Source organism: Poecilia mexicana, unplaced genomic scaffold (assembly GCF_051168715.1).
Source record: "Poecilia mexicana isolate PSO_F unplaced genomic scaffold, ASM5116871v1 scaffold_18, whole genome shotgun sequence".
Lineage (NCBI taxonomy): Eukaryota > Metazoa > Chordata > Actinopteri > Cyprinodontiformes > Poeciliidae > Poecilia > Poecilia mexicana.
This window is the reverse complement of record NW_028263387.1, coordinates 17885229-17907562: the sequence shown is the minus strand read 5'-3', so window position 1 is coordinate 17907562 and position 22334 is coordinate 17885229. Positions and strand designations below refer to the sequence as shown.

The following is a 22334-nucleotide window of genomic DNA, read 5'->3' as shown; positions in this document are numbered from 1 at the left end:
TTGGCTGACGGTGTTTTGGTAATCACCTCCCAAGCTGATTGCATCAACAATGATAAACAGCTGTGAGCAGAGTCCCAATAAAACAGACGGGGAGCAAAAGTGAGAACAAACGCGACCAGATCGTCGTTTCTGAGGGGGAGTTTAGAGAAGATAAGTTAACGAGCTGTTGGCACAGAGAGGCAGGACTGTCTGGGGTTCGACTTAAAATTATTCCAATTTGGGTAAAACTGCTTAGCTAGAGGTTGTGCGCGCGTCAAATCTGTTTTTCAGTTTGCGACGAGAAAGAAAAGTCTTTCCTACGTGAATATAAGGGCGTGCGAATATGCATGAATTCATATTATACAAATTATTTGGAGATGGAAGCCATAATCATCCCGAGCATGAAAGCGTGCGTGTTCTGCATGCCGCTAGCAGAGCTCTTTCAGCAGAGTGGCGTCCGAATGAGAGGAGGCCCCCGGAGTGTTTGTGCAGAGTAACGGAGAGCGGCACGTAGACTGATGGGGAAAATAGGAAGGGATACTAAGTGGTCCGAAAGGGGGAGTTCAAAGTGTGTGCGCTGCATATGACTACGGACAACAGAGAGGGAAAGTTGAGGGAGTGTGTGTGTGTTGGTGTGTGTGTGCGTGACGGCTGCAGGCGGATGGAGCAGCATGCTAATGAACGCATTGATCTGCAGCAACGGGGAAAAGGACAAACCCGTCACGTTTTAATAGTGTTTCTGTCTCCTCAACTGCGACTTGAATGATCTCATTCTCATTTCTTGTCCTGTTTTATTTATACCTTTTGATTGCTTCTCCCTTTATGCTCATTAGATTTGTTCACATGTGTAAATTATAAATGAAGACGACTCAAAAAAAGAGGAAAATTCAGGAAAATCAAAATGCCCCGAGGCCCGCCTCTAAAGAAACAAGTACAACCCTTTTTTCTCCTCTACTTCCAGTTGTTTCCATTTTTTCCTTAAAAGCGCTTTGGATGCTAATGAAATACTTTATCTAGTTATTACAAGTTGCTGCTACTTTCCAGCTTTAGGGAGACACAAGCTTTATTTCTCACTGATTTCGTAGAATAGCATCACTGGGTTAAATGACTCGGGAGGGGAACGCCGCCCCGCTGCTGCCAAAGATGATAAACACAATTTAAACAATGAAGTAGAGAAATGCTACTGGATGCAGATTGCTTATGTTTTACTTTCTTTTTCTTTATTTTTTTATCAAACTAACTGGTTTCTAGAGGTAACTCTGCAGATTTTGTCAACCGGAAACTGTATGATGGCCTTCAGATAAAATGTGATACACATAACACCATGTAATTCATTTTAATTCAAACAGAAAAGCAGCAACTATTGCTACTGCTGCTAAAATAACATTATTACGGTTGGGATTCTGATGCGTGCATAATGTAAACGCAGATGTTTTTACATAAACAAGCTTTTTGTGGAGAGTATTAGTGTTTTTATTTTCTGGTTTTCATAAAGTAACTCTTGGAGTAAAACGAGTTCAACTCGTCTTCCTTTGGAACAAATAATGTACTTGAGAGAAACAGAAAACTCTGGTTATTACGACATTTTCTCCTTTATCTCATGACCAGTTTTACAAACTGTTGGAAAGCTGTGATGGATAATCGTAGTGAATTTTATACAAGTAGCATAACTTAGCATGCCTAGCTAAATTTATTCACATTATTATGTGAAGAGTTTAACACTTTTCTCATCTAAATGGCTGAAAATTATATTAGTTTGCAGCAATCAGCTACTTTAAATTGTATCAATCTACATAAAAAGTCTCAGAATTAGTCAGCGGTAACACGTTATTGAAGAGGTGTGAATATTGACGTGACATAACACCTGTTATGAACATGAAGGGGTCTTTATGAATGTTTAACTGCTGTCATGAAGTTTCTTTCGGTGAATAATGACACTATTAATGCATTACAGTTTCTGGAAGGGCAGACGTTGCACTTTCCAGCCAATCTCGAGTTATTACGGTAATTTCACTCCTGCCGTAGCAGGATGTGAAATTAATCAACAACGTCCATTAAAAGCGCCAACTTTGCACTAAAGTCTCATTACTTACCAAATAATGCAAAGTTGGCACTTTTAATGGACTTTTAAAGCAACTTTGTTGATTAATCTGTTTGTTTCACCTGGACTCTGAGTCAGCCACCGGCTTCTGCAGAGGAATAAAAAAAGACATGTCAGTAGCCTGATTGCAAAGCTTATGCTGATTTCTGATGTCTGGCCATGTTTCATTGCACAGCCAAAGAGGAAAATGGAATCCATTTCTTCCCCTGCCACGTTGTTTTAACTCGGGAGAGACATTAAATGTTCCTGCTGGAGCTGGCTGCACTTTCAATCAACAAAACTTACCCTTCACTCTCTGTATTTTTGATCTTTTACCTTAGAGAAAAGACATGAGATGCTTTGACTTGTATAAACACACTTCTTTCAAGTTAGACAGAGGAGACCAAAGCATGTCAAAGGTCAGCTTGAAATCAGCTTGAAGTGGCTCGTCTTTGACTCAATTTAAATTAATATACCTTCCATAAAAGCTGCTTCCATGCATGTCGAGTTGCTGCATTGTGGGCATAGAAAAGGGGAGTTTGTGCAGAAAGCTGCCCATGTTTTTGAAGTGTTGCTGCTGTTATTGCACTGATCTCTTTGTTTTGGTCCAGGGCTTGTAGCTGCAGGCTTGGCAGAACAGCACAGCCGCTTGAATCCCTCAGCTACAGCCTTTTCTCTTTTGTTTTTCTCTCTCTCTCCTATGCGCCTCTTCGTAGCGAGATGCTGTGAATAGTGTCGGTTGTTTCTTCCTATATATTCAAAAAATAAAAACCTCTCTTCCCTCGCTGGGAACATGATTATCTCTCAGGAAAAGCAGCGCCTCCCTGTAGTTTTATCTAGAGAGTAATAAAACTTGTTTATGAAATTTTCGAACAGAGGTCTGGGAGTTTTATGGTTTCTGGTAGTATATTTTAAGGGCAAGAGAATAAACCCACAAATGCAGGCTGGGGAGCTAAATCCTCCTGTTTGACTGCTGTTGCATACAGCGTGATAATAAAAAGCTCAATGCGTGAGTTAATATTGCGCTCATCAACATAACGGTTTTGTGGCGTCAGAGTTGTTGTACTTCAGCTGAAATAGTCGGTGTTCTCAGTTGTACTTAGTTCTGCATTTATATTTGACATGCTCGTCTTTTATCGCCCCTTCATGCTGCATTATTTAAGATGTGACACAACAGCCACCGTTGTTTCTGTGTGCAGATTTTTAAAAACAAAGCTGTGAAACAGACTCTCAGCGTAAAACAGTGGGTCAATTCTCCCTAAGCTGCACAAGCCTGGATGAAAATATAGATTTCTTACTTTTCAAGCTGTCGAGTCAGTAATTTGACTCTGCTAAACTTTATTTTCTCACTCTTACGCCTTAATATTTGTAGGTTGTTTTGTGGAACTTGATTCCAGATTGGTGAAAAATGTTTTTGTGCAGCATATCTAAAATATCCTACAGAAAATGCAGCTTGGGAAACTCAATATCCAGGTGGCTTTTCCAAAGCAGCCATATTCATTTTCCTTGCCACTGATTGGCTGTAAAACATAGAGCAGAGATAAGAAAGCCCTTTGAAGTTGGCTTTTCCAGTAGAGTAAATGCATATTGATGCAGTTGGTGTTTGAACTACTAAACTAGGCGGTTTAAGCATTTTAAGAGCCTGTGTTTAAACAAATACCTGCACAGGTTTTTCTGTGCAAATGAGTCTGCAGGTAAACTACCCTAAAGGTTTATCACATCTGACGGACAGCAAACACGGCCCCAACAAGAGAACTACGGGTTGAAACAGTGCAGAGGATCTTAAAACTCCTCCAGGAAGGAGGATCGACGTGAAATACAGCAAAAGATTCTGATTTCTAGTCAGCTGCGTCTTAAATCCTGAAGAAGTGCAAACAAGAGGAAGGTTGTCGTAGGAAAACATCACAGTGGACCAAGGAAGGCATCAGAGAGTCGGGACAGAAAACTGAAAGCAGCAGAGGAAATGCACAAGAACAGAAATGGAGGTAAATTGAGCAGGAAGAACGCTCAGTGTTTATGACCGAACTGCAGGAAGAGGCATCTGCATACAGAAAAGCCAAACTAGATCCATCATTAACTCAGAAATAGAAGAAAACAAGTTTTCTCTGTGCTGAAGGGAAGCAGTTTTGGTCTGTGGGGTTCAGTGATGAATCGGCATCAGCTGATGCTGGAGTCCATGTTTGGTGAACTTTCAGTAAACTGCAGATGATAAAATTAGACAGTCATAAACGTGGTGAGCTTTGATTGTTGCATGTTTTCTGTCTGGGGATCAAAAAAGTGTTGAAACGATTAACATTTTCTGAGAATATCTTAAAGCTAAAAGGAACCTGAAGCTTCTGAATGAAGTGTGTGTGTGTTTGCTGCGTCCAATCTAAATCTGACATTTTGACTCTGTGGAAATAAAATAGTAAGAAATCCTGTCTTACATGTCTGGCTGTCAGTGAAGTGAAGCGTCGTCATCGTGGATTTGCCGTTTATTTTCATTTTGATAGTCAGAATAAAACAAACATAATAAATATAGGAGTAATTCTCGAGATTAAATTTAAAGAAAGTTAATTATTTTAGTTATCTGATCAGCTGGTCAGCCTGTGGTTGGTTGTTTCCCAGACATCCAGTTAAAGCCTAAAAGTAGTTTTAAAACTTTACTTCCTGAATGAGAGTGTTTGGTGTGATGTGTTCGTTCTTTTTTTTTTTTTTTGTATTTTTGCATATGATGGAAAAATATAGGAGCTTTTTTCTCATCTAAGTATCGGTGTGCAGCAACACGTGGGGGAGGGGTAGTCAGAAGAGAAAACTACAGACTTTCTCTTGTCTCTTCAAACAGACTTTTAACTGCAGGAACAAGATGAAGATGAAGAATATTCACACTTTTTTAAAGCCGCTGATCTTTAAGACTCTTTTTCGAGTTTGTCTGCAGACTCAGCTGGATTTCCTCGGAGATGCGTTTAAAAAATATATACAGAAAATACTCAGCTGTTTTGATGCTGATGCATAAAAAAGAAAAAGTACCATAAACTTATGATCCTACCTTCACTTTTCTTGGTCTAAACTTTGTGTAGGAATTTTAGTTTTGTCTTGTTATGCTTCTCTTTATCAAAATTGTGTGTTTTTTTTCTTCTTTAGGTGAAAAATAACCTAAATAAATCTGATTGACAGAGATGCATGGATGCAAAAGGCCACAGCCAGGATTAACGGCATTAATTAAAGACGGTGAATTAAACATTGAAGCGAGCGGCTGGATCAGGCTCCGTCTGTAATGCTGTAAATAAAATCTCGTCTGTAGTTCTGTGTCTTGTTTGGGAGCTGCTGCCCTGACTGGCGCGTTTGTTTTATTCATACAATCCCATTGATTTTTCGAGCCGGCCCTCCTCTCTGATGGCGCTGCTCCTGTAATGAGATCAGCGAGGTTTGTTTATCGCTAAACTTCTCGTGGAAGCGGACAGATCCCCGAGTTATTCCAGGTCACTGAATCGGCTCAAGCGGTTCCTTTGAATCGCAGGGGTCCTGTGGTGATTGTTTGCGTATTCGTCCTAAAGCTCCTGAAACGACGACGTTCTGTTCGGGCGCGAGGCATACGAGCTTAGAAACTGCTCTCGATCCGACGCCGGGCGGGTTCTCAGGGACTCACCGTCGTTATCGCTGAGCTCTGCGTGTGTGAAAACAGCTTTTCTTTTCAAATGTCACGTCGGGTCACGAGCAAACCGTTTATTTTGCGCTACCTCTTTACTTTGGTTTGTTAAATACTTATTATTTAAAGCAGCTCCAATAATTACAAATCCTTTCACTCAGCTTTCTGCTTTTCTTCTTGTTAATCCCTCTTTTCTTTTTCTCTGTCACCCTCATTTCTCTCTTTAGCCTCAACTTTCAACCTCTAACGGCAATTAAGTGCAGCCCAACCACAATAATTACAAGGCCATACAGCAACAAATCAAGTAATGAGGAAAACAATTACTTATCTCTCCCCTCTGTTTTTCTCTCATCCACTCATTCTCCCTTTTTGTTAATGCAGATTTAAATCGGCTCCATGGTTATTCTGCAGCAAACAGAAATGAAATGTAATTAATTTCACCAGCTGACGTTCTCTGTTCTGTGTGTTTGTCTGCAGTGGTTGTCGGGATTAAAATGAGGTTTTGTGAAGCTGCGGTTTGTTTACCAATGTACAGATGGAGTATGTTTTGTTTGAACTTCAAATGAAGCATTCCTCTCTAATAAATGCACCCTTTCATACGGCTAAAGTGCAAAACAGGAGCATAATTTCTCTCTGATGTTGTTTTATACACAGTGAGCTGTTTTTGTGTTTGATTTGATGGAAGAAATGTTTAAAATAGTCCCTGTAAGCAGATTTTAATGGAAAAGATTCAGATCCAGCGTTCTGGGTCATGATCTGGTGCTTTTATTTGACCATTATCTGCTGCTGGTGTTGCAGCCAATAGTAATAAAACACACAGGTAGTGGCCTTTGTGCTGTTGTGGTTTTGCCACATGTTCATGTTGTGATGGGAATATTTGCTGCCTTAAGATATTTTAATATTAGTTTTAAACATTAATCTGCTTCTTGTGAGTTAAACGTTAGTAAATGAGCTTGGAAGTGAACTTATTTAGCAACAAAATTACTTGGTAGCATGATTTAACAGCCTTTCTGCCATGAATTATTAACTATTTGTGAAAGCATCATACCGCTGTCTTTGTAGGTGAAATTATATGACACAAAAAATTTAAGAGCTTATTAGATTGTAACAGTGTAGTAACAAAGTTAGCATGGCTAGCTGCATCAGCTGCTTGTACTTTCTACATGTTCAACCTGAGAGATAATAAAATAATTAACTTTTGCATTAAAATTGAGATAATTGTTTTCTAAACTACCAAGTTTCGTTAGTTTTTGGCACAGTGAGCATTGCTGACAGAATCGGTCTGTACATGTGTATATTTTCAGACATTAAGTCCGAATTTGACAAATTGTGAAAATTAAGTGGACGTATAACACTTGAGTGCAATAAATTCAATTAGCATATGATGGTTTTTAATGAGTCAAATTAGCATTGAGCTAGCTTTGCTAATTTTAACAGCAGATAAGGTAAAATATGAGTAAATCCTGTTTTTAGTCGACTTTCAGCAGTAAAAGTAATGAAGATGTGATTTAATCTTTTTCTACTATAATTATAATTTAAAAAGAAAATTGTGGAACATGAGTGAAGTGAAAACTTATTTTAGAGTAACTAAATCAAAAACGTAACGTTTTCTAAATTATTTACAGGAACTTTTATTTAGGTAGTTAATATATGTACATAGATATACTAGATATACTTTTTAATAATGGGTGATAGTTTTTAAATCATTAGCACAGTTGTAGCTAAATAAACATACTAAAGGGAGATTTTTGTTTAGGTTTAAACTATTTTTATTTGTGTGATTCGCAAGATTAGCTTTTCTTACTATGACAGAAGTTTTGCTGTCAGTCTTCCAATATTTCTAAATCCTTTATACTCTTCCAGGTAATTATTTAAAGTTCAAAAGAATAAAATAAAACTTGTATTATCCAGCCTTCCTGTTGCTGCAGAAGATGCTTGTTTGTAATGTAGCAGTTTTTCATGTCATAAACTATTTGGTGGGCGAATCCTCCGCCAGTATCTGCTGCAAGAGTGAGACTGAAATCAGTTCCAGCTGTTTAAAGCCATCTTAGCGTCTTCTGTTGTTTTTCCAGACCAACATCCCGTTCCTCCAGAATGTCCTGTCCAACAACCAGTTCCTGCACTCCACCGTGGACACCCAGTTCATCGACGAGAACCCAGAACTGTTCAACCTCAAGCCCACTCAGAACCGAGCCCAGAAGCTGCTGCACTACCTCGGTCAGTGTGATAATCGCCTCCTGATCAAACCAGGACATCACAGTCTTCCTGATCGGGATTGTGCGCTTGCTGTGTAGTTCAAGCGGTCAAACTGCAGAGCGACGGCGGGTTTCTGTAAGCACAAATTGAAGGTTAATAACTCGCTGTGGGTCTGGAACAAAGCCATCGGTTGGTGATTGCTTCTGTGACTTCAGAGTTGTGAAATATATTAACGTTCAAGAGCTAAAGGCATGATTTCTTTTCAGACTCGTAGATGAGAGATTTTCATATTTTCTAAGCAAAAAGTAAGACCTGATTTACAAAAACAAATCAATGGTATAAATAAATGCCTTGCAGCAAGCCTTGGGTCGTGAGAGAATTCAATATTTGTGCTGAATACTTCTAACCTACAAAAGGAAAGAGAAATAGTAATGTTATTTGTTTCTGTGCTTTGTGTTGCCGTGCATTTGACACGTTTCACTTATTTTGGTGTCCAGGTCATGTGATGGTTAATGGACCGACCACACCTATTCCAGTCAAGGCGAAGCCCTCCTCCACCGACCCGGTCGTCCCGTCCGTCACCATGGGTACGTCGGTCACATCTCCCCTAATGACGATGTATAGCTAATGATATATTTATAACGTGCCGCAACGCAAGACGGTGTCACTGAATCATAAACAATCGCTTCGCAGTGAATCATCCCTGTTGAATTATTTACATTTTCTCTGCGGAAGAAAAGAAAGATGTGCTGGAAGAGAGGGAGCGAGGGGGTTTCGCTCTCCAGAGGCCACCAGAGCTAAAAATTTAAACACTTGTAGATCTATGTTGGAGGAAAAGCACCCGCCAAAAGACAAATGGGTTTGTCGAGCCGTCCGATAGCTGCAGGGGGAGAGGCGCCTTCCTGAACAGCCCGGTTCGCTCTCTGGGAGGGGAAGGGTTTCAGCCCTCAGTGCTCCGCTGAGCAGTGATCACAGCTCTTTGTTCGCCAAGGCAGAAGTTCTCCACTTTCCTTCCTCCTCTGCACAGCTGACATCTTGGAGGGGAAGAGACGGCGAGCTTGCTGCGCTCTTTGAGCTACTTAAAAACTCTGGAGTGCAGCGCTGAGGGTTTTCTTCCCTCCTTCTCAAAGCCAACCACAAAATCTTTTATCATGCCACAGTTGTGCAATGTTCATTGTGGAGACATTGACTATTCTTTTAGTGGTTTAATCAATGTTTGTGCAAGGTCTTCCAGAGTTTGTTCTTTTGTATAAATATTAACACAAAGAAAAATACCTGCTGCAAAAATCAGTAAAAAGAAATGCAGTAAAGATCTGATGCAACACCTGAACTGATCTAAAGTATTGGGAGAAAATTATATTTGATTTCTTTTAAGTAAATACCAAATGGCCCATTTTGAATTTGGTGAAATAAACAGAACCATAGTTTGGAGTTTAGGTCTTTTACATACTTTTAAGTTTTCATTTTAAGTCTCCACTGGAACCTCAGGGTTGTGTATGCCTGCATTTGTGTTATTACAACCACATAACACAATCTGCTGTAATATTTTCTAAATTCCCACATATGTTGGGGGTATTGAGACACTTTATATGTATCTATAGGATTGCAAAGTCAGGCTTTGTGTTTGCTAGAAGTTGCATATATATTCAAAAAGGTTGAGAAAAGTAAACATCTCAGAGGTCACCATTTTCATTAAAGGAAGTAGAGAACTTATGTTGACATTATTTTTTGTTTACTTGTTAGCTGTTAATGGCATTAACCTTTTCATGCATGAATTATGATCCTTTAAGTCTTTTTTCCAAAGTATTTTTAATTTACAAAATTTACAAAATTTAGTAAAAAGATCATTAGTAGTTTTAGTCTTTAAGGGTTACTTGATCTCGCAATATTATTTTCTTTTACCTGCAAGAGTAGAAGGAGGGCCTCGATATACCTGAGTTGATTTTCCCTCTGCCGCCATATTGGATTTAACAAACCATTTCTTGCAGTTCCAGTGGATGGCCAGTAGTTGGCAGTGTTGTACGATGCATTAGTGTCCACTTCAGAGGTTTGTGTGCATTTATAACACAAAAATCCAAAAGAAAATGGCTTTTAGATGGCTGTTAGCTGCAGTGGAAGGATTTTAATATCCAATTAGCATCACTAACTGTAACAGCAGCTGCATTTTCTAGATGTTGCATAAATAAAAGACTATGTTTAAAAAAAATACCAAAAAGATGAGTTTACAGTTTGGATTACATTTTTAAAACTCCTTAAAAACCCTTATTTGTGGTTACCAAATTTTTCACTGCTGGGTTTGGTAACCGTCTAGAGTTCAACCTCGTCTCGTACAGCAGGTTGACAACACGTCAAAAGGCTACATATTGCATGATGTTAAGTTTTAAAGCTCCAAAGACTACAATAACACAATCTTTATTTATTTTGGTTTGCTGCAGTTTACAAGTCAGGTACACAACAGAGTGACGGGTTGATGAGAGAGATGCATTTTTCTCTACGCCTCTAAAGGCGTCCATATTCAGGAAACTGAAAGGAAGGACCTTTGGGATTTCTCACCTGGATATTGATGCTGTTTTTTGTCTTTTTGGTCCCTGAGAGAAAAATTGTTCATGCAAGGAAACCAACAAACTGTTTTTCTTAAAAACAAGCATTATTGTTATTTTTTTTCCCCTCATTATTTTACAATATGACTCAACAGAAGTGTTTTTGTTGCTGTTGGCACATGCAGCAAGTCCTTGTGGACCCTGGCGGACCGGTACAGATGATGAAATTTCCATCTTAAAGACTTTGTGGTTGTTTGTTGGACTTAAACTGGCTTATCAAAAAGAAATCATTTGAATGGGTCAAGGCACTGCTGAAATCCTCCAAAAAATCTCTTAAGAAAACATGAAGAAGTCTTTAAAGTTTGTCTCTCAAGTTCCAGATTGTCGCATTTAGTTGTGATATTTTCAGCATTCGTTGGGCTTTATTTTGTCCTGCAGTTTGAAATAAATTCAAGCATCTGCCCGTTTGGTGGACGTCTGCATCGACACGCACCATAATCATGAACTGACTGATTGTATCTGACATCTAAAAACACGCTCAGTGGACGAGACGGGATCGTTTCCCATGTTTGTGTTTCCGCTGGGTGTTTTTCTCTCATCTTGGACATGCAGATTATTTCTGGTGTTTAAAGCATTTATTGCCCGTCTCACTTGTTGCACGAAACACACACACACACAGGAACAAATTAAAGACACTCGAGGTGTAATGGATACAGTATGAACAAACAGGACGTCGTCAGCGTTGTGCACAAACCCCCCACTCACCTACTGTTAGCAGCTGATGAGGCGGCGGTATGCAGCACAGGCGGCGCTCACAGGCGTACCTAAAGCCTGGTAATGAGATTTGTAATGTGCTTATATCCCTTCTTTCATTTGACGGAGGGATTGGGAGAAGAGAGGGATTAGGCCTGTATTATCACACTCTGTCTAGAGAGGCGTGGAGGGAGGGAAGGACAGGGACATGGAAGGAGAAATGGACTATCAGACGGCAGCGTTTAATCTGTGGAGAAAAATGGTCCAGTGGAGCTGGAATGGATCAATTCACCAAGAGATGTGTGGTGAAATTGTTTTCATGCGTTTTGTCGACAGTTTATCACGTTACAACCATAACTTTCTGTTTTATTTATTTATTTTTTTAAATGTGCGTAACTGAGTCGGTAGTTTCTAGAACCACCTTTCATTGCAATTACTTAGATTTTTGGAGGCACGTCTCTTCTAGCTTTCACGTCTAGAGACTTTGCAAAAAGCTCAAACTTTGACCAGATAATTTCTCAGCAAATCTGAATTTTCAAGCTTTGCGACAGATTTTCAATTGGTTTTAGATCTGAACTTTGACTAGGCCAATCTAGCACATTGAAAAACATTGATGTAAGCCACTCCATTGCCTCGGTCTCAAGTGTTTTCCTCCATTGTTATTTTGTATTTAGCTCCATCCACTCTGACCAACTTACATGCCATTGCTGATAAAACGTACGCCCACAGCATAAAGCTGCCACCGCCATGTTTCAGACATTGTCTTGTCTGATCAGAGCTCGTTCTTTGTTTGCTGTTTACACTTTATAAAAACCTAAAAATGAAATTAGACTACAGTCAAAACATAAATGGCAAATGAAAAACATAAGACAGATCTAACAATTATCAAAAACATATGACAGTACTTGTCAAAATAAAGCATAAGTGGAAAAATGTATCATGACATAAACATTTTATGTAATTTTATTTCAATGTTTACTGTTTTTATTGTTTTTTTGTTTTTGTTTTAAAGATCATAAATTCTGGTAGTTTCCCGTTTTATCCACAGTTTTCGCTTCTCCTCGTTTATTACTATGCGGCTACTCAACAGGTCGTTGCTAGGTAACGATAGAATGAGGGAGTTGCTAGGTAACCAAAGAGTGAGTGAGTCAGTTGATTCCACTAAACGTGCTTCGCTGTCTTTGATAGGCTGAGCAGCTAAAGCTTTTCCTCTGCCTACATCTCCCAGAATGCTGTGCTGTTCTGGATATTATTCCATTTCAGATGTATTATCTATTGATATTGATTGGGATATGTATTATTGATTTATTGATACGCCTGCGTAAACTGATGGGTAAGCCATAGAATAAAACCTGGAAGCTTCTGTTTTACAGCTAACAATGAATTAATTTGTAGTTTTTGTTAGACAATCACATGCCTTACTATTTCTGATTTATCTGTTTTAACATTTTCCTCTTTGGATTAAGTGTTAAACCGAGTCTCTGTCAGCATAACTTTCAACCTGTGAATGTTTTCTTCAGTGCTACCGGTGCAACCTGGCCTGTTTAAATTTAAGCCTTAAGCAAGCAGGCGAACTCCAAGCAGCTGCAAATTCGCTTTTACCTTGGGCTTGGATTAACGTTTGGGAAAAAATATATCATGCCTTCAAAAATAGAGATCGGGGATAAATTACAAGAAACACCTTTATCCCTTTGAGAAGATTAGGAATGATGACTTCAGTGCTACGTTTTCCTTACAGATCTTGTTTAATACTCAACGTTCATTTCATTCGAAGCAGGATTTGTGATCTGAAACGTTCCCTCGGTAGCTTGATGACTTGAGGTTTATAGATGTTGTTCCTGCACACCACCTTTGAATTATTGTCGGGGTTTATTTAATGGAGAGCATCTCCAGGTTAATCACCAGAGGTCTTGAAGCCAACTTTGGCAAAAACTGACTAATAAAAATGAACCACTGCTTTCCTCGCCTGCTATTTAATGCACTGTTTCCATTTTTACGAAGGTGCAGATTGAATTAACCTATTTTTCTGGTTATCTGCGGCTTTGTAGTTCTGGATCCTTTTTTTTTCTGCTTTCTTCAAACACTTGCTTTGGCTTTGTGCTGCTTTTTTTATTTATTTTCTTCAGTCCAAACATTGTCGGTAAATCTTAAAAAGGAGTCGGTTTCAGGCTTTGCTTTCTGAAATCTAAGTCTACTGATTCATACTCACTTTAGTTGTTTTTTTCCTCTCTTCCGCACCTCCCATTGCGGGAAAAGGTTTTCCCCAGGTCAGCTCTAGCAGCTAAGGAGAATTATTTAATATATTTGGTAATACAGCGCCCCTGTGTAGCTTATTTTAACAAACTATCTCAATGTATCTGACTTTAGCAAAGCATTAGTTACCGTATTTTTCGGACTATAAGCCGCTGCTTTTTCCCCACGCTTTGAACCATGCGGCTTATTGCCTGGTGCCGCTTTTCTGTGGATTTTTCTTCAACCACCAGGGGGCGCTTTTGCATGAAGTGACTCATTGGAAGTCAAAATTGGAAATCAAAGAAGAAAGTTGTAATTTTCGGCACATGCTAGCAGCAGGCACGACGGAGAAATTTCTTCAAACTCATATGATGCACCTTTTAAGTTGAAGGCCATCGATCTGGCAGTACAGGAGGGAAACAGAACCGCTGCATATATGTACGTTTCCAGGGTTTTTTTTTTATTGTAGCTGCAGCTTATAGTATTGTGCGCTCTATAGTCTGGAAAATATGCTACCCAAAATGCGCTCAAATTCAAAGAGACAGGAGTTATTGTCACTCCAAATGCTCCAGAATGCGTGAGGTCTGTGTTTTCTTTTCTCTGGGCGTTGTGGAGCTGCAGCGTGTGGAGAGCAGCAGACAGGTGAGGAATGTCAGGAAGTGAAATGAGTGCAGAGCAACAGAGGGAGTGAGAGTCGAAGAGGCTTTCAATGGAAATGAGACGGGATGTTTGTGTGCAAGTGGGTCAGTTGTCATGCACAGCGACCTTGTGGGACTTGTTTCTTTTCACTATGTGTTGTATTTTGTTTAATGCAACATATAAATTCACTCCATTACTGATGTTTTCTGGGATGCTGTCAAATATAGAGATCATTGTATGCGAAGGCACTGCAGTCCCAGAGCATATGAACCCTTTTCTTCTTTATTGTGCCGAGACAGAAGTGTCATGCAGACACGAGTGGTGACACAGAACGAAATTACATGAATGAGAATTAATCAATGTACCTGCACGTTTCCTCCAAGGACACTTGTATTCTTGATGGGTTCGCCTGTTTCTATTAGCAGCAGGACAGCTTCAGAGCTCACCAAACCTGTCAGTGGGCTTGTTTTCAGAGAGAACGTAAAAGACAAAACCAGTCTATGTGCACCGTAACGATACCGCTTATCGGTTCCGGTAACGTGTGACGTATTTCCAAGATAATGTATTGTTACACTCCCCCTGTCACCTTGATTGAGAAAATGTCCAAGATGGCGTCAGAAGCATTGAAAAATATGGATCTATTTCACAAAGTTGCAACACGTTCAGAAATTTAATAACAATAAAAGGGAGAAATACTGCCAGCATCCTAATACAGTTGACAGTTAACAGTCACATAGAAAAGCAGCTGATTTATATGAATGTAAAGGGCTTGATATGTTGCTTAGCAACACCTTTGACTCTCGAGGGGGGAGAGCTTATGTTACGCAATGCATTTCGTGCATCTGGTTTACGTTCAAAGTCAATGTGGAGGCACATTTCGTGTCTAGCTTGGCGCGATTTGAAGCGTTTGGAGGCGTTAAGCGTCTCCAACTCGTCTGACAAATAGACCGGAAACGGGAAATGACAGCTGGAGCGATTTTTACGCCCTCGACGAGCCTCCACATAGATTTTGAATGTAAACCTGATGCGTGAAACGTCAGATGTGCGTAATGGATTTGGTGTGAATGCACCATTGGAGCTCAGAGTTTATCTCCAATTTCAATGAGAACTGATATGACAATCGATAAGGAATTGAATCAGTTGATTAAGTCCTATCACTTCCCATCTCTAGCTGTTTGGACGAATCACCACTTCTGCTGCATCTTACAGGAGAAACAGATCCGTATCCTGACTTCAGCTTTGAGATGCAGGCGTGTTGGTGATGTCTGCTGTTTGTTTTAAAAGCTGAACTGTAATGAACTGGAAATGTTGGGATTTCTCACGGGAACTCAAGTGTAGTTTTTGTTTCTCTCTGCAGAAGCTTTTAGCTGTTCAGCGTCGTATGCGAGCGTTGGAAGCTCGCTAGAAATGGTCGGTCAGCGTTCAACGATTCCCATCCCGGCTTTCCTCAGGGAACGGATCCTGCTTTGTTCATAATGGATGGGATGTGGTTCACTTCTTGTATCCATTTGCTATACATCGCTTTAAAACAAACAAAAAGAAAAACATCTGTATTTACTGCTGTATTTAGATGCTTCTGGTATCCAGATGATGAAATTTATTCATTTGGTGTTCCTGCAGCTTTATGGTGATGCTTGAATCCCACAGTAAAAACAGAGAAACATGAGTTTTATCAGGTGGAAATTTGTTTTGGTTGTTTTACTGTGGGGAAAAAATTACTACATAATTGACGGTGTTGACCTGAATGTTTGGTGAGCAACGCTATGATAATTCACATTTAGCCCCCGGTATCTGGAGATAAATTTAAATTTGTTCTATCCCAAATATTTAGTCCTTTATATGCTTCTTAACGTTGAAACTTGACGTTTACATAAAGTGTATAAGAAGACGTATCGCTTTTTTTTTTTCTCGCTGACATTTTTTCAGATTAAACGTTTTCTATTTTAGGTCAGTTGGGATAGCCAGTATTTGTATTTGGAAAATAAAACATTTAATAGACTTGATGTGGGTCAAATATTTATGATGGTCACTGCAAAACATTGACTTAACTCTCTTTAAACCACTATGTAGCTAATTAGATGATGTTTGTGATCAAACTCAGGGAATATGGGCTTTCCAAAATAGTTGAAACAACACAGAATCAAAATCTGCAGCTTTCAAAAAATCCCAGAGGGAACAAAATTGAAGAATCAATCCTGGCTGGTTTGATTTGTTTGAATGTTGAATATTTCTCACTGAAAAACGCCAATACTGGTTGATATGAAGATACTTAGGATTATATTACCTGCTGAAAGTGAAAAATCTCCTCAAACCTGAGCCGACCATTATTATGTTGTTTTAAATAATAATTTGTGTTGGATAGTTCTCAAAACTGTGATTAATTAGAAATTATATAAAAAAAAATGTTAAAAGCTCAGATTTAGTGCCGTTACATCTTAAAGTTACTGGCGTTTCCAGATGTATAAAATCTAAAGGAACACATTCGTGTGAAAGAATAATGAGTGGAAACCAGTTTTCTGAAACATTTGTCAGTTTCTGATGTTTCTGAGCTGAGGTGCAGAGAGAATTACCGTCAGAAGCAGCTTGGTTCTTCTAAGATTTGCAGGAATCAGTCGTGACGGATGTGATCCATCTTGCGAGCCTTTAGACTTTCTGCTTGAGGCCTAAACACAAAAGGTCCGACTTATCACCTTCCTAGTGAGTGAGTCACTGCTGGGCTTCAGGGGCTCAAATGAACAACAATACTCCTTCACACACAGCCCACCGCTGCTCGAGCAGAAATGGGTTTCAGGGAAAATGGCATTTATGCATGCACCATTTTAAATTAGGATTTAATGACATGAATATCTGCGCTCTGTTTAAATGTTTAATTCTGGAGTAATTGCACTGCATATATTCAATTTGTCAGATTAGAGGAACATTTTGGAAATAATTTTTAAGGAAGTGTTAAACATGCTTTTTATTGAGTGAATATTTCTGTATTTAAATGTTTTTAAATTTTTATTGGACTGTAATTTTCTAAACTTAAAAACAGTGTTATTTGGTTTTAGTGAGAAAATTATAACAGAAATGAAGGCTAGAAAACATCAATGTGTAAATAATCTACATATGTTTCCTGTATTGAGCACAGTTACTGAAATAAATTAACTTTTCAACACTATTCTAAAATAGAATAACTGTTTCTTTATGTATCCATGTACAGAAATGTCTGAGATTTCTTTCAATTAAATCTGGGTACAAAGGCAACAACACAACACAACAAAAAGAAAAAAAAAACAGTTACATCTATTTAAAAATAATACTACAAAAGCTATTCAACACAATAAAGCTAAGTATAGAAAAAAATCAGTGTTTGTTTCGTTAAAATGAACCTAAACTGCTCTGGAAGTTTTCCTTTTGACATTTTTCTGTTAAAATTAACTACTTCTTTCTCCACATTCTTACTCAAAATGAGGAATTTGTGAGAAATACATTTTAATTTGTTGGACTTCCTTAGAAACTTAAATAACTTTTCCTCCCAGATGAAATTTGATCAACTAACTGTTCTGTAGTAACTGAAGGCAGTTTGTGTCCCAACACCACTTGATTTCATTTACCAAATAAACGGCAGTAAATTAAACGGCTGTTGCTTTGATTTAGTAATTTGGTCTGAAATTCACGAGTCCAGAGTTTCAGACTCTGGAGACGGGAAGGAACGATTTAACTGTTGTAATTTATTGACTTGCAGCTGTGCATAAAGTGTGATCCTGGCACAGACACTGGCAGCTAGATTTATTAGTTGGCAGCAATAAATTATGATTCAAACGTAACTGCGTAACAATATATTCCTCTATATAGATTTTGTCGGTACGTTTAAATCCATAAATGAAGTTAAGAGACCAGTTTGTCTGATTTTACTCTTTATAGGCATGTTTGAGTAAAATAAACATTGTGTTTTTATTCTATGAACTACTGACTGAACTACTGCAGAAAATGAGAAACGATCTAAATAACGAAAAAGCTGCAGTGCTTCCAGACCTCAAATAATGTGAAGAAAACAATTTCATATTAAATTAAAAACAACAATGCTAATGTTTTAACTCAGGAAGAGTTCAGAAATCAACATTTGGTGGAATAACCAGGAGGTTTTCAGTGCAGCGGAATCTTAGTTTTTCATTTTTTCCTTCAAAAATAAAAATTTTAAGAACTAAAATCTTCATTTTGTGAGAGAGTTGCAGTGCGCATTGGCAGCAGCGTAGTTCACTTATTCCCTGTGCCTTTTCTACGCCAATGGATCTATTGGTGAAGAATAAACTGGATTCATTTCTATTGATTTTGGATCAACTTTTGATTCTAGAACTGCCAGTGAAATGGACCAGTTCCTAAACTGCCTTAAGATATACATGTATGTATACATATATATATATGTAGTAATTTGGCTGCATTTTAATGAACGGTATTGAATTACCATGAAGAAAATCACAAAGGAAAGCGGATTCATCAGTCACTTTGTTCAGCAGATGGCAGGACGAGCTGTTCTTTTAAACTCTTCTAAGGAATTGCTGCGGGCTTCTGCATCCGTCTGTCGGGTCGCCTTAGCAGATCTGCAGGGTGGAGACGGAGACTCCAGCCCTGTGAGGAATGTCAAGGACGGAGGGATGGAATGACATTGGAAAGACGGAGCAGAGAAAATGACGTGCGGAGAGAGCGGGTAGGAAGGAAGTGTGAGGTTTTCAGAGTAAATTAGACTGTGTTTATATGTAAGTGGGTCAGTTGGAAAGAGCAGCATCCACATGGGACTTGTATCTTTTTTGCTTCTTTTGTTCTTGGCTCTGTTTGAGGACAAAAGCACTGAAATGTTGACTGTTTTCCAGGAAACCTTCACATTCAGAGGACATTGTAAACTCTGTAGTCCCTGGTCATTGCCTCTCTGTCATAGACCACTCTGGTAGCAAAAAGCAGTTTAGCTAAAAATACTCAAAATTGACGAGCAGAGCTTTGGCTCTGAAACATGTATTGTTTGCTGCCATCTTTGTTTAACAGATCTTTATGGGTTTGCATGTGTGAGAGCTTCAGTTCTCATGTCTGAAGCTCATGTTTTATGTGGGTAAATATACTACGCTACGCTCATTTACAGTGAAGATGATTTGTTTTCCCTGACAGACAGGTGGAGGACATCTAAACAGGCAGCCATCACCTCATTAGCTGCTGTAATTGATTGATGATAGTGCTCACCATAGAAAAGCCAAATTCAGATTCTAGGAAGGTAACGCGTCAGCTTAGGATTTAATTACATGGTAGAAAAGAATCAAATTAAAGGGCAGCCATCTTGATGTGCAGTCAAAAACAAAGGTATTTTACATCATTTTAGAGCTGAATAAATGTTGAACACCACTGGACAGAAATGAACTGATATGTAGTTTAGCTTACAGACAATGTAAGGTGCTACTTTGCTAATTTTAGATCTGTGTTGCTAACGTTCCTAACCCTCACCCATTTATTTAGGTTTATAAATGAGCATCTAAGAGCTTAAATATAAAATTAGTTTCACTAACATGTAGGGATTTGATACTTAGTGAATCTTTAAGCCTCGTCAAAATGCTAACTGCTATCCATTAGCAGTTAGCATGACTTTGTCTGGCTACATAAGCTTCAGATACCGTCCCAACACTTTAAAATAGATTTTCTTCAAGAATTTGGTACATTAAAAAACAAAAGGTAAAAGAAAAGTAATACGTTTGACAGAATTGCAGTATGTCTGTAGGCTACATGGTGACTAGCTAACTACTATTGGCATCGTTTTATTGGTTCCCTGTTTGTATCTAAAACAGTTAAGCAGATTACACTGCTTTCAGATTATTTAATCTCAACAATTAAAAACATTGTTCTGTGGATATTTTGGGGGGTTAATGCCATCAACATAATGCTAAAGTTAGCATATGGCTCACAGTTTTTTGTTTATTGTTGTTTTCTTGCTGCTAAATGTGAATTAGGCACTCACAGTGTATGGTCTCTGAGGATTTCAGTGCTGGTTTTGCTATTAGGACTGTCTTGTTTGAAAACTGCAAGTCTAAGAGAAGTCAAACTATATTCTGCATATTCTTAAAATTCATACAAAATTATTTAAATAAAGAACCTGAGAGAAGCATGTCGATCCTCTCCTGTATGCCACATTTTCAGCTAACACCTTTATGGGAGAGGTTTTCTCTTGCTCCTCTTGATCAGAAGTCCTTTAGATATATTTCCCTTCCCCAGCACACCTGAGTCAAATTAATGCAATAATCCTTCAGTATTCTATATAACGTGACCATTTATTTAAGTCAGGAAACACTTTGACAGTGAATCCTGAGGACCGTGATTGAAAGCTGCTGCTCTATGGGATTAACCTCGATGCTAAAATACAGTTTTCAGTCTTTTTATGCCTCAACGATTCATGGGTCAGAGTTAAGTGGCCTAACTAACAGCTTTTCATCAACACGACTCTTCTCTGCGCGAAGAGTAAAATCCGGCTTCCCACCGGGGAAGATTGAGCATTTGTAGATGCATGAAGTGTGTGTTTACACTGGAACCAACTCCTTTTCACCTGGAACGTATATAGTAGCACATTTGGTCACTTTCTGTTCTCCACTTCATCACATGAGTCACTGAAACCAATCTGAATGTAGTTATAATTGGTAAGTCATGTGCCTCAAGCTTATGGTTGATTAAAATATGGAGAAAAAAACGTAGCAATGTTGGTTTATTTTTAAGGTGAAACAGTTGGAATCATAATTATCCTCCATTACTTTGTCATCATCAGCTTGATACTCTAAAACTAAATATGCACAGACAGTTCAAATAAATCTGAGTGTTTTATTCTGATTTTACATGTGGGATTTATAAAATCACTCCCACTAGTCTTTATGTAGGTTGTTAGATATTTCACTCGGTGTATCATTAAATTATTTAACAGTGCCCGTTTGTAAACGGATCGTTCTTTCTGTTTCCTGCCTCGTTCACCTCGGTCCTTCCCTCGTTTCGTTCCGTTTCCCTCTCAGGCGACCCGCCTGTGGGTTTCCGCGACGTCCTGCTGCGCGACGGCCCCGAGGGATTCGCCAAGGCGGTGCGGGCTCACCAGGGTCTGCTGCTAATGGACACCACGTTCAGGGACGCCCACCAGTCGCTCCTGGCGACGAGGGTTCGCACTCACGACCTCAAGAAGATCTCCCCGTTCGTCAGCCACAACTTCAGCAACCTGTTCAGCCTGGAGAACTGGGGAGGTGAGTCGCTTCTGCTACATGCACATGTGGACGTCAAACTTACTGCTGCAACATTTAAACTCCTTTGTGAAAACTTCTTGTTACATCAGGTTATTGCAAATGTAAGGATCAAAATGCGTTTTATTTTTCAAACACATCTTGTGTTTTCCAGCCACAAAGAATCATTTCATAGCACAATTAACTACGTTACCTTCGGTTGTTCTAAAAATGCTGCATATATCAAATTTGATTTAAGTGTTTTGACTTTGTAGTTTATCTTCTTTAAATTGGGAGTTTCTCTCTTTAAAAACTCCTGCGCTTTCTGAAGCCTTGCCTTCAGGAAGTCATCACAACTTCTCTCCTGTATTAACATCGTTTTTACCTGCAGAATGAGCTCAGCAGATGCACAGTTCGATCAGGTGTTTGCTAATTGCTGCTGGCTAGTCTGAAGGAGTGGAGTGGGGGAGTCACTAAGTTTCTGTGAGGCCGAAGCTTAGAAACATGGAGCTGCATTTCAAAGGTGGCTCTTGGTCCACCCAGGCATTTTGAGCAGCTGAGTGGTTGCCATGGAGATTTCTCAAAGACAAAAAACAATTTTTCTGAAAAGCAATTTAAACAGAGCAATATACAGTACTAAGCAGATCAAACATTACATTAATAAAGAAATGTAACAAAATCAATAAAAACAGTTTTCTGTATGAACTCACAAACTACTGCAGGTTTGAACAAAATGCTCCACCATTAGTCCTCCAACGGGATAAAATAACGGCTTGGTCAACAGCATCTAATGATGCCATTAGGCCTAAAAGTATCCAGAATCAATCGCTAACATCGTTAAAAACCTTCAAGCGTTGCTGATTCAGCACCAAGTAGACGTTTAAAGGCAGACTGGAAAACTTCCAAAATCCCATTTCTGCTCATAGTCGTTTTGTTTTTTTTACCAAATACAAATATTTTTGTATTGCAAAAATATGTTTATGAAAGGAAACAATCATTTTTAGAGAAGAAGCTGCTTTAAATCCAACAGAAAATGAATATTTTGCATCAAAATCACATCCCTAAACACGAGT

General features: G+C 38.9%; 1 protein-coding gene across 3 annotated transcripts in view; it reads left to right on the top strand.

Annotated features, from left to right (window-relative positions):
• The window catches only part of pcxb (pyruvate carboxylase b), a 381625-nt gene that overhangs the window by 295013 nt on the left and 64278 nt on the right, over window positions 1-22334 (top strand). For all 3 annotated transcript variants that reach the window (XM_088016052.1, XM_088016053.1, XM_088016054.1), the window contains exons 13-15: window positions 7760-7904; window positions 8381-8470; window positions 21064-21285. In XM_088016052.1, the coding sequence (XP_087872178.1) occupies window positions 7760-7904; window positions 8381-8470; window positions 21064-21285 (457 nt within the window). The remainder of the gene's footprint in view (window positions 1-7759; window positions 7905-8380; window positions 8471-21063; window positions 21286-22334) is intronic.